The following is an 11,242-nucleotide window of genomic DNA, read 5'->3' as shown; positions in this document are numbered from 1 at the left end:
CTTGCAACGTCACCTGCACTAACTGCTACTGCTTTACAAGAGGAGCCCCCTTTCTTTTCTTGCAACCACGCCCTCGACCTCACCAATATAGCTATAGCATGGTGGTCACCACCAATCATCGAATTTATCCACTTGGGAGTCTCTCTCTGATCAGGGACCCACCCACCACCGATGGAATTTATTCAGGAGGGCCTCTCTCTTCTTTTTCTATTTCTCAGGGACCCACCTTGTGTCTTTAAGGTGGTTCCACCGGAAGGAGCCCTTCCAAATGGCTAAACTGCAAGCGGTAGCTATAGCCCATAGCGTTTCTCCTCCGCAATATCATTTCAACCAGTAAACGCAAACAAAGATACAACCAGTAAACGCAAACAACCTCCGCAATATCATCTCAGCCTCTTTCAACTTATTGTCAGCCTCTTTCAGATATGAATCTATCTGATTCAGAAAGGAAGAATATGCATCACTATCTCAGTTTCAGTTCAAACATGAGTGTGATTCACAGTTATCATCCGCAAAAAAACAGAATCTTTGTCTAAAGAAATGCGTTGAGAAAGGGCAGATGTATAAAGTCTTTCAACGTCACATTCATCAACACGTGCACGATCACATGCAAGGCAAAAGGTGAAGAACAGAAAGATCACCCAAATATAGTATTGGAATTTTAGGAGGATACAGATGCATGGTGTTACTGATGACTCAGGAAAAATGAGGCGAGAGAAGGGATTAAAAGAACAATAGCAACCATCTACCATGTTAAACACTCAGTCCGCAACTCCCAAAAAGAATCGAAGCAGTAGTGGCGATGCTACATAGACATACATGATCACACTCCCCCTCTAAACCTTCCTCCCCAAAGATCACAATCACCCAAACCACACACAGAGATCGATAGCCTCATTGTCTTCAGAAAAGATTGTATTGGGACGAACCATCGAAAGAGTGGATGAGGTAGGTGAGCACCAGAGCCACCAGCATCAACACGTATGCGATTCCCTGGTCAACCGATGTCCCTGCCAAAAACAAAAACGCCACCACCATAAAAAATTTAACAAGTGGCTCGCATTACCTCATGAAACAGAAAAAGGGAGACAGCAAAACAACTGACCGTCGCTTGTTGGTCCGGGAGCGGGAGCGGGAGTGCTTGCCTGAACCAGAGGCAAAGCAACAGCGAGAACGACCACCATCGCCACCAAACAAACCCTAAACATCAATGCCATTTTTGCCTGCGGGCCTTCTGCAATACCGAACCAAACGAACAAACAAGAAGAAAGAGAAGAACGTGTGCGCCCCTCCGGAAGAGAAGAGAAGAGACGAGAAGAGAAGGAAAATCCTCTCTCTCTCTCTCTGTCTCCCTCGGAATTGGGTGGAGAAGGGGGTGGGAGCAGACCCTGTTTCATTACCTCCACCAAGGCGCTCTATCTGGCGACACATTCGGTGGAGACCTCTTCCTTCGCTGGTCCATGTGATCCCCCGTATCTCTCGCTGCCACTCTGTGACTCCGTTATGGATCCCTCTCCTACCTGCCCCACAATCGGCGGAACTGTCTTCTCTATTTTTTTTTGACCGCTTATACAACCACTATTTTTGAAAAGTCTGCAACACCTTTTTTTGTTTCATCTTTTCTTCCCTACCAGAATGGGACCTGTATCGTTTTTGGCCAAAAGTTTTTTTGAAAATAGCATTTTTATTTTAAGTATATATATAATTCTTAAGTATATTTTTGTTATTAATAAAACTTTTAATATAACCCTCATCTGTTATATATATATATATATATATATATATATATATATGAAAACCTAACCAAATAGAAAATCTCTCAAACCAAACCCAAAAAGAAACATTTATCAAATTTTCATATTTTTTTCAAAATTCTGACCTTACATATGTGACCTATGAGCTTGTTTTATCTGAATTAGTTTTTGGAGCATTTGATTATGATGCATGGATATATTTTTGTAAGGTCTCAAAAATCAAGGGCCTATAATTTCATTACTTTTGAACCTCTAAATACCATTTTTCATCCAAAATGCATTATCAAAGTGTCTATTTCTAGTAAATCAATCACGATGAACACGTGTATGGTAATTAAAAAATATAAAAAATATAATAAAATTTTTTATTGGGTAGGTTTAAGAGATTTTCTATTGAATAGGTTTTCATTCTCCTATATATATATATATATATATAGAGAGAGAGAGAGAGAGAGAGAGAGAGAGAGAGAGTAGAACATATATACTTGAGCACCTAGCTACTTGATCACGCTGACCGTCCATCACATACTTGGATGGTTAGTGCAAAAAAAAATCCGGTCAAAAATGGCTCATACAGCACCAAAAGGGCTTTAGTGGTGCACTTGAAGCTCCACTAAAAGTCCCAAAGAAAATAGACCTTTAGCGATGCTCCAAGTGCGCTGCTAAAGTGCCAAAGGACATGCGCAACATTAGAAAATTCTAATGTCGTGTGCTGGGGGCCTTTAGCGGTGCCCTTAGAGCGCTGCTAAAGCTTCTTTTTTGAGCCATTTTTTATGGAGATTTGTTTGGCTTTTCAGTGAAATATTTGTGAAGTTACGACATGTTTTAATTATAAAAAGTTGACGAATTTGGTTATGTGGATTTCGTGAGGTACAAATAAAAAAAATGTGACTTTTAGTGAGAGTTTGCGATACCCGAATAGCGTATCGGTATATTGTGCGAACTTCAAGAGGTTCTCTTGTGTGAAAGGTAAAATGGTCATAAACAAATCAAACATTTGTGAATTTTGACATGAGATGATTTTTGAAAGCTATGGGGCATTTTAAGTAACCTGACATTTTTATACTACAATATGATTATTTTTTTAGGAGCTTTTCAAACATAGGAGATCCATAATCTAATATTTGCAATGAAATGTGATAATATTACAGAGTTCATCTCTAAATTGAATGTGTCATAAAAACATGGACACCACCTTACATGGTGACACAAAAAAAATAAATAAATAAATAAATAAATAAATAAATAAATAAATATATATATATATATATATATATATATATATATATATATATATATATATATATAACAACAACCACTACGCCTTCATCCTAAAACAATTGGGGTTGGCGATATGAACTAAAAAAGAAAATCATTCTGGGTCTTCCACATGAATCCTTCTCCAATCATTTCTATCCAATGCCATGTCCTCGGTGAGGTTCAAAGCATTCATATCCTTTCCTATCATCTCCATCCATGTCTTCTTAGGCCTATCCCAGCCTCTTTTAACTAATATATTTTTTCATTTCTCCATCCTTCTAACTGGAGCATCATTAGGCCTTCGCCGAATATGTCCAAACCACCGTAAACGATTCTCTCTCATCTTATTTTCAATGGATGCAACACTTGCCTTCTTACGTATCTCCTTGTTCTGAATCTTATCTTTTATTGTATTTCCACACATCCATCTAAGCATACACATCTCAGCTACACATATTTTATGAACATGATGTCTCTTGGCAGCCCAACATTCTGTACCATATAGTAAAGCGGGCCTAATTGTTGTCCTATAAAACTTTCTATTCAACCACAATGGCATTCTACGATCGCACAACACTCCAGTTGCACTTTTTCATTTCATCCACCCAACCTTTATCCTATAATTTACATCTCTATCAATTTCTCTATACTTTTAAATGATAGATCTCAAATATTTGAAAAAGTCATTCACCGATATTTCTTGCTCACCAAGCTTCACTACACTCCCATCACTACTTTGTTGCTTACTAAACTAACATTTCATATATTCTGTCTTACTCTTACTTAACTTAAAACCTTTTGCTTCCAATGTTTGTCTCCATAATTCTAACTTAGCATTAACCCCAGCTCTAGACTCATCAATCAAAACAATATCATCAGCAAACAACATACACCACGACACATTTTCTTGAATTGATCTCGTAAGCTCATCCATCACTATAGCAAATAGAAAAGGGCTTAATGCAGATCCTTGATGAAACCCAACCGTTATAGGAAAATTGGTTGTCACCCCTCCACAAGTGCGGACATTGGTTACTACTCCTTTGTACATCTTTAATTATACTAATGTACTTGAGAGAAACACTTTTCTACATCATTGTTCACCAGAGAACATCCCTAGGTACTCTATCGTATGCCTTCTCCAAATCAATAAAAACCATATGCAAAACTTTGTTCTTCTCTCTATATCTCTCAATAAGTTATCTAAGAAGATGTATAGCTTCCATAGTTGATCTTTCAGGCATAAAACCAATTTGATTCTCCGATATCATGACAACCTTTTTCAACCTATACTCAATCACCCTCTCCCAAAGTTTCATAGTATGACTCATAAGTTTTATACCACGATAGTTTATGCAATCTTGTATATCACCCTTATTCTTATATAGAGGTACAAAAGTACTCTTCCTCCACTCACTAGGCATCTTATTTATCCGTCAAATTTTGTTAAAAAGATTTGTCAACCATTTTAAACCTTTCTCACCCAAGCATTTCCAAGCCTCGATAGGTATACCATCTGGGCCAACTGCCCTTCTTGATTTCATTTTCTTTAAAGCCTCTGCAATTTCTTTCTTTTGAATTTTGCACATGAAGTCACGATTCATCTCATGAAAATGACTGGAGAAGTCTTCAAGATCCTGAGCATGACTTCCATTAAATAACTTATCAAAATAATCTTTTCATGTCTCCTTAATCTCCTCATCTTTGACTAAAACTCTTTGCGTTTCATCTTTGATACATCTAACCATACCCAGATCCCTTAATTTTCTATCTCTCATCTTTGCAAGCCTATAAATATCCTTCTCGCCCTCTTTGGTATCCAACTTATCACAAACCTTCTTATATACCTTATTCTTCGCGTTTCGAACTATTTTTTTAGCTTCCTTTATTGCTATCATATACTTCTCCAAATTCTCATTATCATGACTCTTACTTAGATTTCTATAACACTCTCTTTTAACATTAATAGCTAATTTAACATTCTCATTCCACCATGATGTATCCTTACCTAGTGGTGCACTGCCTTTAGACTCACCCAATACCTTCTTAGCCACCTTTCTCATGCCACCCACTATCTTATTCCACATTGATTTTAAATCCTCCTCGAGACACCAATAAGCTTCCTTAACTACCTACTCTACAAACATTTCTTATTTAGTTCCTTTTAGTGCCCACCAATTAATTCTAGGATATATCATATGTCTATCTCTTTTGCGGTATTATATAATTCTAAGATCTAAAATTAAGAATCTATGTTGTGTAGCTACACTTTCTCTCGGTATAACCTTACAATCAATGCAACAACCCCTATTTCTCTTTCTAAATAGGAAAAAATGTATCTCACTCGTATTAACCCCACTTTTAAATGTTATTAGGTGAGACTTCCTCTTCCTAAACCAAGTATTTGCTAAGATCATATCATAGGACAAACCAAAATCTAAAATCTTTTCTCCACTTTCGTTTTTTTCTCCTATACCATTGCCTCCATGGATACTCTCAAATCCATCCCTACTAATGCCTACATGTCAATTAAGGTCACCGTCGATGAAAAACTTTTCTCCATAAGATATCCCTTGTACTACTCCATCTAAATTTTCTCAAAATTGACGCTTAATGGAATCATCTAAACCTACTTGAGGTGCATAAACACTAATAATATTAATAATATCCGTACCTAATACTAATTTAATAAGTAAAATCCTATCATCCTTCCTACGGACCTCAACTACATTATCTATAAACTCACGACTAATAACAATCCCTACTCCATTCCTATTCCTATTTATTCCTGTATACCAAATCTTATACCCACAAGGTTCTATCACTTTTGCTTTCTCACCTACCCATTTGGTCTCTTGTAGACATAAAATATCCATCTTTCTCTTACACATAACAACTACTAACTCTACCAACTTATCAGTTAAAGACCCTATTTTCCAAGTGGCTAACCTAATTTTATGGTCTTGAACTATCTTTTTTACCCCCACCCGTCCAACAAAGTGAGGGAACCCTTGCCTATTTGACACCATACCCAGACGTCGGTGTGATGCGTCACTTTTGGGCGATGACCTAGCAACCCTTGCCTATTTATCACTGCCTCCGAGCCTATAGAGTACAACACATCGCTCAGTAGGGAATGCCCCAACGAAATTCTCATATATATATATATATATATATATATATATATATATATATATATATATATATATATATATATATATATATATATATATATATATAGAGAGAGAGAGAGAGAGAGAGAGAGAGAGAGAGAGAGAGAGAGAGAGAGAGAGAGAAGGTTGTACCTAAACCATCAAGGCATACTTGAACCCGTCCCATCAACAGATTATTGATTTTCGGTTCATATTTTATCAGGTAAAAATTGGCATCCTAAATAAGCATAATTTTAAAATTATATTTTTATTAAAAATAAATATAAAATATGAAATTAAAATCCACTCCATGTCCAAATTCGTAAATGTCTGACTTCTTTAGGACCTTTTTATCATTCGCATGAGCAAACTTCTCGAGGTTGGTGCGATAAATCGGTGTGCATGTCGGATGGCCAACATGATAGGTGCTCAAGCACCTATTAATCAATCAGCTACTCTCTCTCTCTCTCTCTCTCTCTCTCTATATATATATATATATATATATATATATATATATATATATGAAAAATGCATTCGACCGGCCCCTTGGTTTGAACAGGCTGAACCAATCTTTTATATTTTTGTTTTTGAAAGTCTAACTGTGGGGTTAAGCCTAACAGAACTGCAGCCGCCCGATGTGGCAGAGGGATTCAATCCTGCGCCTTCAGCTTGACACATGACCCTGTTTGCCAAATGGGATACGACCTGGGTGGTGCTGATCAAATGGTTCATAACAATGAATTTCAAATTCTTTTAAACATCATGCAGTACTATTATATAAAAAAATCCTGCTCAGTGTGTGGTAAGCAATTAATGCCCGAGTGCCAATCGTCTTAAAAGCAAAAACTGAAAATAAAACTGTAGTTGTCGTGGCCAAGGCGATAGAAACGGAAGAAGCTTTGCCATTTATTTATCGTCTTCACTCCTTGTTGACATTTTCATCACGCCAGTAATCTTACGGATGCAAAGGGGCTCTTAGTTTCTTTAAAATAAAAGGAAGAAGAAGAAAAAGGGCTCTAAGAAAATTTCAATTTGAATTCTCTAGATAAAAAAAAAACAAATAAACCATGATCAACGATAAATAAGCCAGATTTTTACTGGTTACCCAAAAATAAATAAATAATATACTAAAAAATCAACCCAACAAAACTCGATACTCACTTCAAGAAAAAGGGTTTTTTACTGGCTCACCTCCAAGACTCCTCGAGAAAAATATTTTAACACCACCAAAAATGTGGTGTTCATGGGAGATAGCTTCTTACTATGAGTGACTAAAACTGTTAGTTTACCCTGTATCTTTGATTGTGTGAATAATGCTTCTGTTTTGCTGTTTTTTCAATTATACTAGTTTACCCTTAATTTTTAAGGGATGTCACCAAGTCCTACACATGCAAATCCAAAATCTTATAGGATGTGTTCGAATTTTGGTTAAAATCTTGTAGACATGCTTTTGCGTTTTACTTTGTCCAAATCCAAAACGATAAGTAATAGGGAAGGAAACGGATCAGACATGGGTCAGTTCCTGTTTGATCTGAATCCAAATCCAAAATATGTACACTTGATCTGAAATCTTAGCACAAATCCAAAAAAGATCCGATGGTCGAAGATTCCATCCTGATCTGACTGTATGTGGTAACTTGACCAGGTAAAAACATATCCAAAACATGCACCTTACATGTAAAAACTGCAATTAGATAGGATTTTGATCAGGATCCGGAATAAATCCAACCTAAATGCTGATCCAAATCCAACCTGAATCTGCAAAAGATCCTATTAAGTGAATCTGAATGCATATTCAGATCTTACTTGAAGGACCCCGAATACACATCCCGATCCGTTTGCAACCCTACTAAGCAACGTGGAACTAGATTTGAATCGAATCCACAATGACCTGTTTTTCGTAAATAATATTTTAGCATCTAAGAATGCATGAGGGCATTTGGTCTAGTGGTATGATTCTCGCTTTGGGTGTGAGAGGTCCCGAGTTCGATTCTCGGAATGATGCCCCACTCTGTTTTCAAAAAGCACATTTTTGTTTTTTGAATTAGAATTGGGGGATTTGCAGAAAATGGAGCTCACTTTTTTAACAATTGTAAAACATTTTACATTTTTGAAATTTTAGTGGATTTTATTTTTGTGTACAATGATTCTATGTGGTGGGATCTATTCAGCCTAGCATTTTCCTTAAATATTTAACTGTTAGTATGACTGTTTTATATGGAAAGTTATAGTGAGCTGTAGCTTTTTTTAAATTGCTGTAATTACCATAAAAATAAAAATACAAAATGCGTATATCTTTTTTAATTTTTTAAAAAACGACTTACATAACAGGTTAGACCTGTTGCATATATATTTTAATCTACTTATTGACAAAAGTTCTTAGTGGCAACATTTAATGGTGGTGTCGGTTAAAATAGTTCAAAGCTAAAGACTAGTTTAAGTATATAACAAAAAATGATCTATACTAAACATTATGGAATAAGGATAAAGGTTAAATTATTTTTTTTGCAACTTTTATGTAAAGGTGCAAATAAATCTAGGCTTGCATTATATTGAAGATGCAACAAGATAGTTTACAAACAGTAACCGGAAAATTTAAGCAAATATTAGTTAATAATGCATGCAAAAGTCTTTATTCAACACCAATATTTTCTCAAAAAAAAAAAAAACAGAACTTTGTCATTTGTCCTGATTTTGAAAGGCTCGCTTTCAAATTATTGATAACAGAGACGCTTCTGTCTGTTGGGACAGCTGCGGAGTTGTCAATGGGATGCTTGATGCTTCCACTGTTGGGTAACTTCGTCCAGCGACGAGTAAGACAAACCACCGTCTGCCATTGCCTGAGCAGCAGCTCGCCGGAGCTCAGTCACTCTCTCCTTAAGGCGTTGGCCTCCCTCCTCTTCCATGAGGAACCTCACCACCCTCTCCACCTCCTCCCGCCCCACCACCACCGTCTCGTAGTCAAACGCCACGGCCACCCGCGCCTCCTCCGCCAGGAAGCGCGCGTTCATCCGCTGCTCCGCGTACAGCGGCCAGGCGATCAGGGGCACGCCGCTCGCGATGCTCTCCAGCGTGGAGTTCCACCCGCAGTGCGACATGAACCCTCCCACCGCCTCGTGGCCCAGGACTTCCACCTGAGGGGCCCACCTCGAAATAACCTTCCCGACTCCGGCGGTCCTCTCGATAAAGCCCTCCGGCAAGAAACCCGCGGGGTCGTCGTCCGAACCTAACTCGAAGTACGAGCCGTCCTTGTCGTCGCAGGGGCGCCTCACCACCCAGAGGAATCGGCAGCCGCTCATCTCCAGCCCCAAGGCGAGTTCTGTCAACTGCTGCGCCGAATGAACCCCACCGCTGCCGAAGGACGCGAAGAGGACGGACCCGGGTGGCTGCCGATCCAGCCACGCCAGGCACTGGTCTCCACCGGCAACGTCGGGTGCCCAAACTACCGGGCCCACCGGATAAACGGGAGGAACGCTGGCCGGATAGCCTTGGCCTTGCCGGAGTGCGTCGATCGCCAGCGGCTCCAGGGCGTCGAAAGTGTTGACGAGGATACCGGATGCCCTGGGGAAGTGGGATACGAAGCGGCGGTAACACTCGTAGGAGCGGTCGCTCCGGTCTTGCATGGGGTCGATGAGTTCCCTTCCCTTGAAAGGAGGACACCCGGGGGCCCTGACCGGATCCGTCAGGTCTCTGTACTCTCCAGGGATCTCCCTATCGAGCCTCGGGCAGTAGAGCATGAAGGAGAGGGTGGTCGAACCTGGAGTGAAGAAGAGGTAGCTCGGCACCCCGAACTCCTCCGCAATGTCGATGGCGTCGCCGCCGAAGAGGTCGAAGACGAAAGCGGAGGCCGGAAGGACCTTGGGGAAGAGGTGCCGAAGAGCTGGCATGGACCGCTGCATGATGGCCGATATTCGAGTGACGACCTTCGCCTCGGGCGGGAGGTCGGAGGTCGACACCGGCGGGAGGTCCGCGAAGGATATGTCGTTGGACTTCTCGGCAAGTTCAGATACCGCGGAGGGAATGAACTCGCCGGCGATGGTGACGATGGTTACGGAGAAGGGGTAGCGAGAGACAAGGTGAAGAGCGAACTGCGCCAGAGGGATGAGGTGGCCCAAGCCGGGGCTGGGAAGGATGATCACGCGGAGTTTCTTGGTTTCCTCCATTGCTCACGAGGCAGCAAAAAGTGGGGAGGGGAAGGGGAGTATCTCTGGATTGTTGTAAAGCGGAGCAGTGTATAAATAGAAGTTAGTTCGTGGGGGAATGAGCGCCACGTATTTATGCACATAGGGCTTGTATTCCTGTGCATGTTGACATAACTTTGCATCGGGATTCTGGTGCTGTTGCAAAGACATGACGGTTCGAGGAAATGACAAAACTATCCTTTATTCAAAAGTTATGAAACTACGGTTTGAGAAAAAGACAAAAAAGTCCTTCATTCAGAAAGTTTGATGTCAACTATTTAAGGTGTAGACATTCGCTATTCATTAAACTCTTGCGACATCTGCTGTAACAGTAGCTCTCATTGTCAATACAAGCTTTGCCTTCGTCTCCAATAAAGCTTTCCGTCTTGTTTTGTACAACACATTGTCGCTTTCTCGTGCCTGCCTTGTGTTACAAAACATTTCTGTGTCTTCTCTTCATTTTCGTTGTCGTTAGGCATTATGGGAGAAATCAATAATGCACAAACATTCTAACCAGTGCCATTAATGCGTCGTGAGTAGCTTTCCATCTCATCATGCTATCGATGAAGAACACATGTCGTCTTGTGTGCCATTAAGGCATTGTTTTGTTACTGCAGGTAGATCTTGTTCTTACGATGGTTGTAAACTTATCGATATTTGTAAGACGCTGAGACCTGTTGACAAGAATGCTTGTTTAGAAATGCTAGGAAGGGCCTCCAACCCATCAAGTATCCTACATTCACTCATTATATGCTTTGTATCTCAAACCGCTGTATTAGTAACATACTACCATATCGATTTGTAATTGTTAGTTAGTTAATATCGATATTGTTTTGTTAGTTAATATCGATTTGTTTGCTATTGTAAAACCCGTGAAATTTATGAAATTCTAAAT

The 11,242-nt window shown here is 39.6% G+C and overlaps 1 protein-coding gene and 1 pseudogene across 1 annotated transcript; both read right to left on the bottom strand.

Annotated features, from left to right (window-relative positions):
* Positions 1 to 650: 650 nt before the first annotated feature.
* Positions 651 to 1,208, bottom strand: LOC149843619 (arabinogalactan protein 41-like). The gene is made up of 2 exons (XM_090001882.1): positions 1,106 to 1,208; positions 651 to 1,010 (listed from the first exon to the last, which is right to left on the bottom strand). The coding sequence occupies exons 1-2, from the start codon at positions 1,206 to 1,208 to the stop codon at positions 904 to 906; spliced, it is 210 nt and encodes a 69-aa protein (XP_089858008.1). The 3' UTR covers positions 651 to 903.
* Positions 1,209 to 8,928: 7,720 nt separating this feature from the next.
* LOC149843618 (UDP-glycosyltransferase 72B1 pseudogene) lies at positions 8,929 to 10,329 on the bottom strand (annotated as a pseudogene).
* Between the last annotated feature and the right edge of the window lie 913 nt (positions 10,330 to 11,242).

Source organism: Nuphar pumila, chromosome 3 (genome assembly GCF_984573655.1).
Source record: "Nuphar pumila chromosome 3, dmNupPumi1.hap1.1, whole genome shotgun sequence".
Lineage (NCBI taxonomy): Eukaryota > Viridiplantae > Streptophyta > Magnoliopsida > Nymphaeales > Nymphaeaceae > Nuphar > Nuphar pumila.
Note: the sequence above shows the minus strand (reverse complement) of the source record. Positions and strands in the feature narration are given on the sequence as shown.

What these genes read in the sequence shown, in the direction of transcription:
- LOC149843619 (XM_090001882.1), bottom strand. Translation starts at nt 1,208, where the DNA reads ATGTTTAGGGTTTGTTTGGTGGCGATGGTGGTCGTTCTCGCTGTTGCT. An exon ending in TCCCGGACCAACAAGCGACG is followed by an intron (nt 1,011 to 1,105) that starts GTCAGTTGTTTT and finishes TGTTTTTGGCAG; the next exon opens with GGACATCGGTTGACCAGGGA.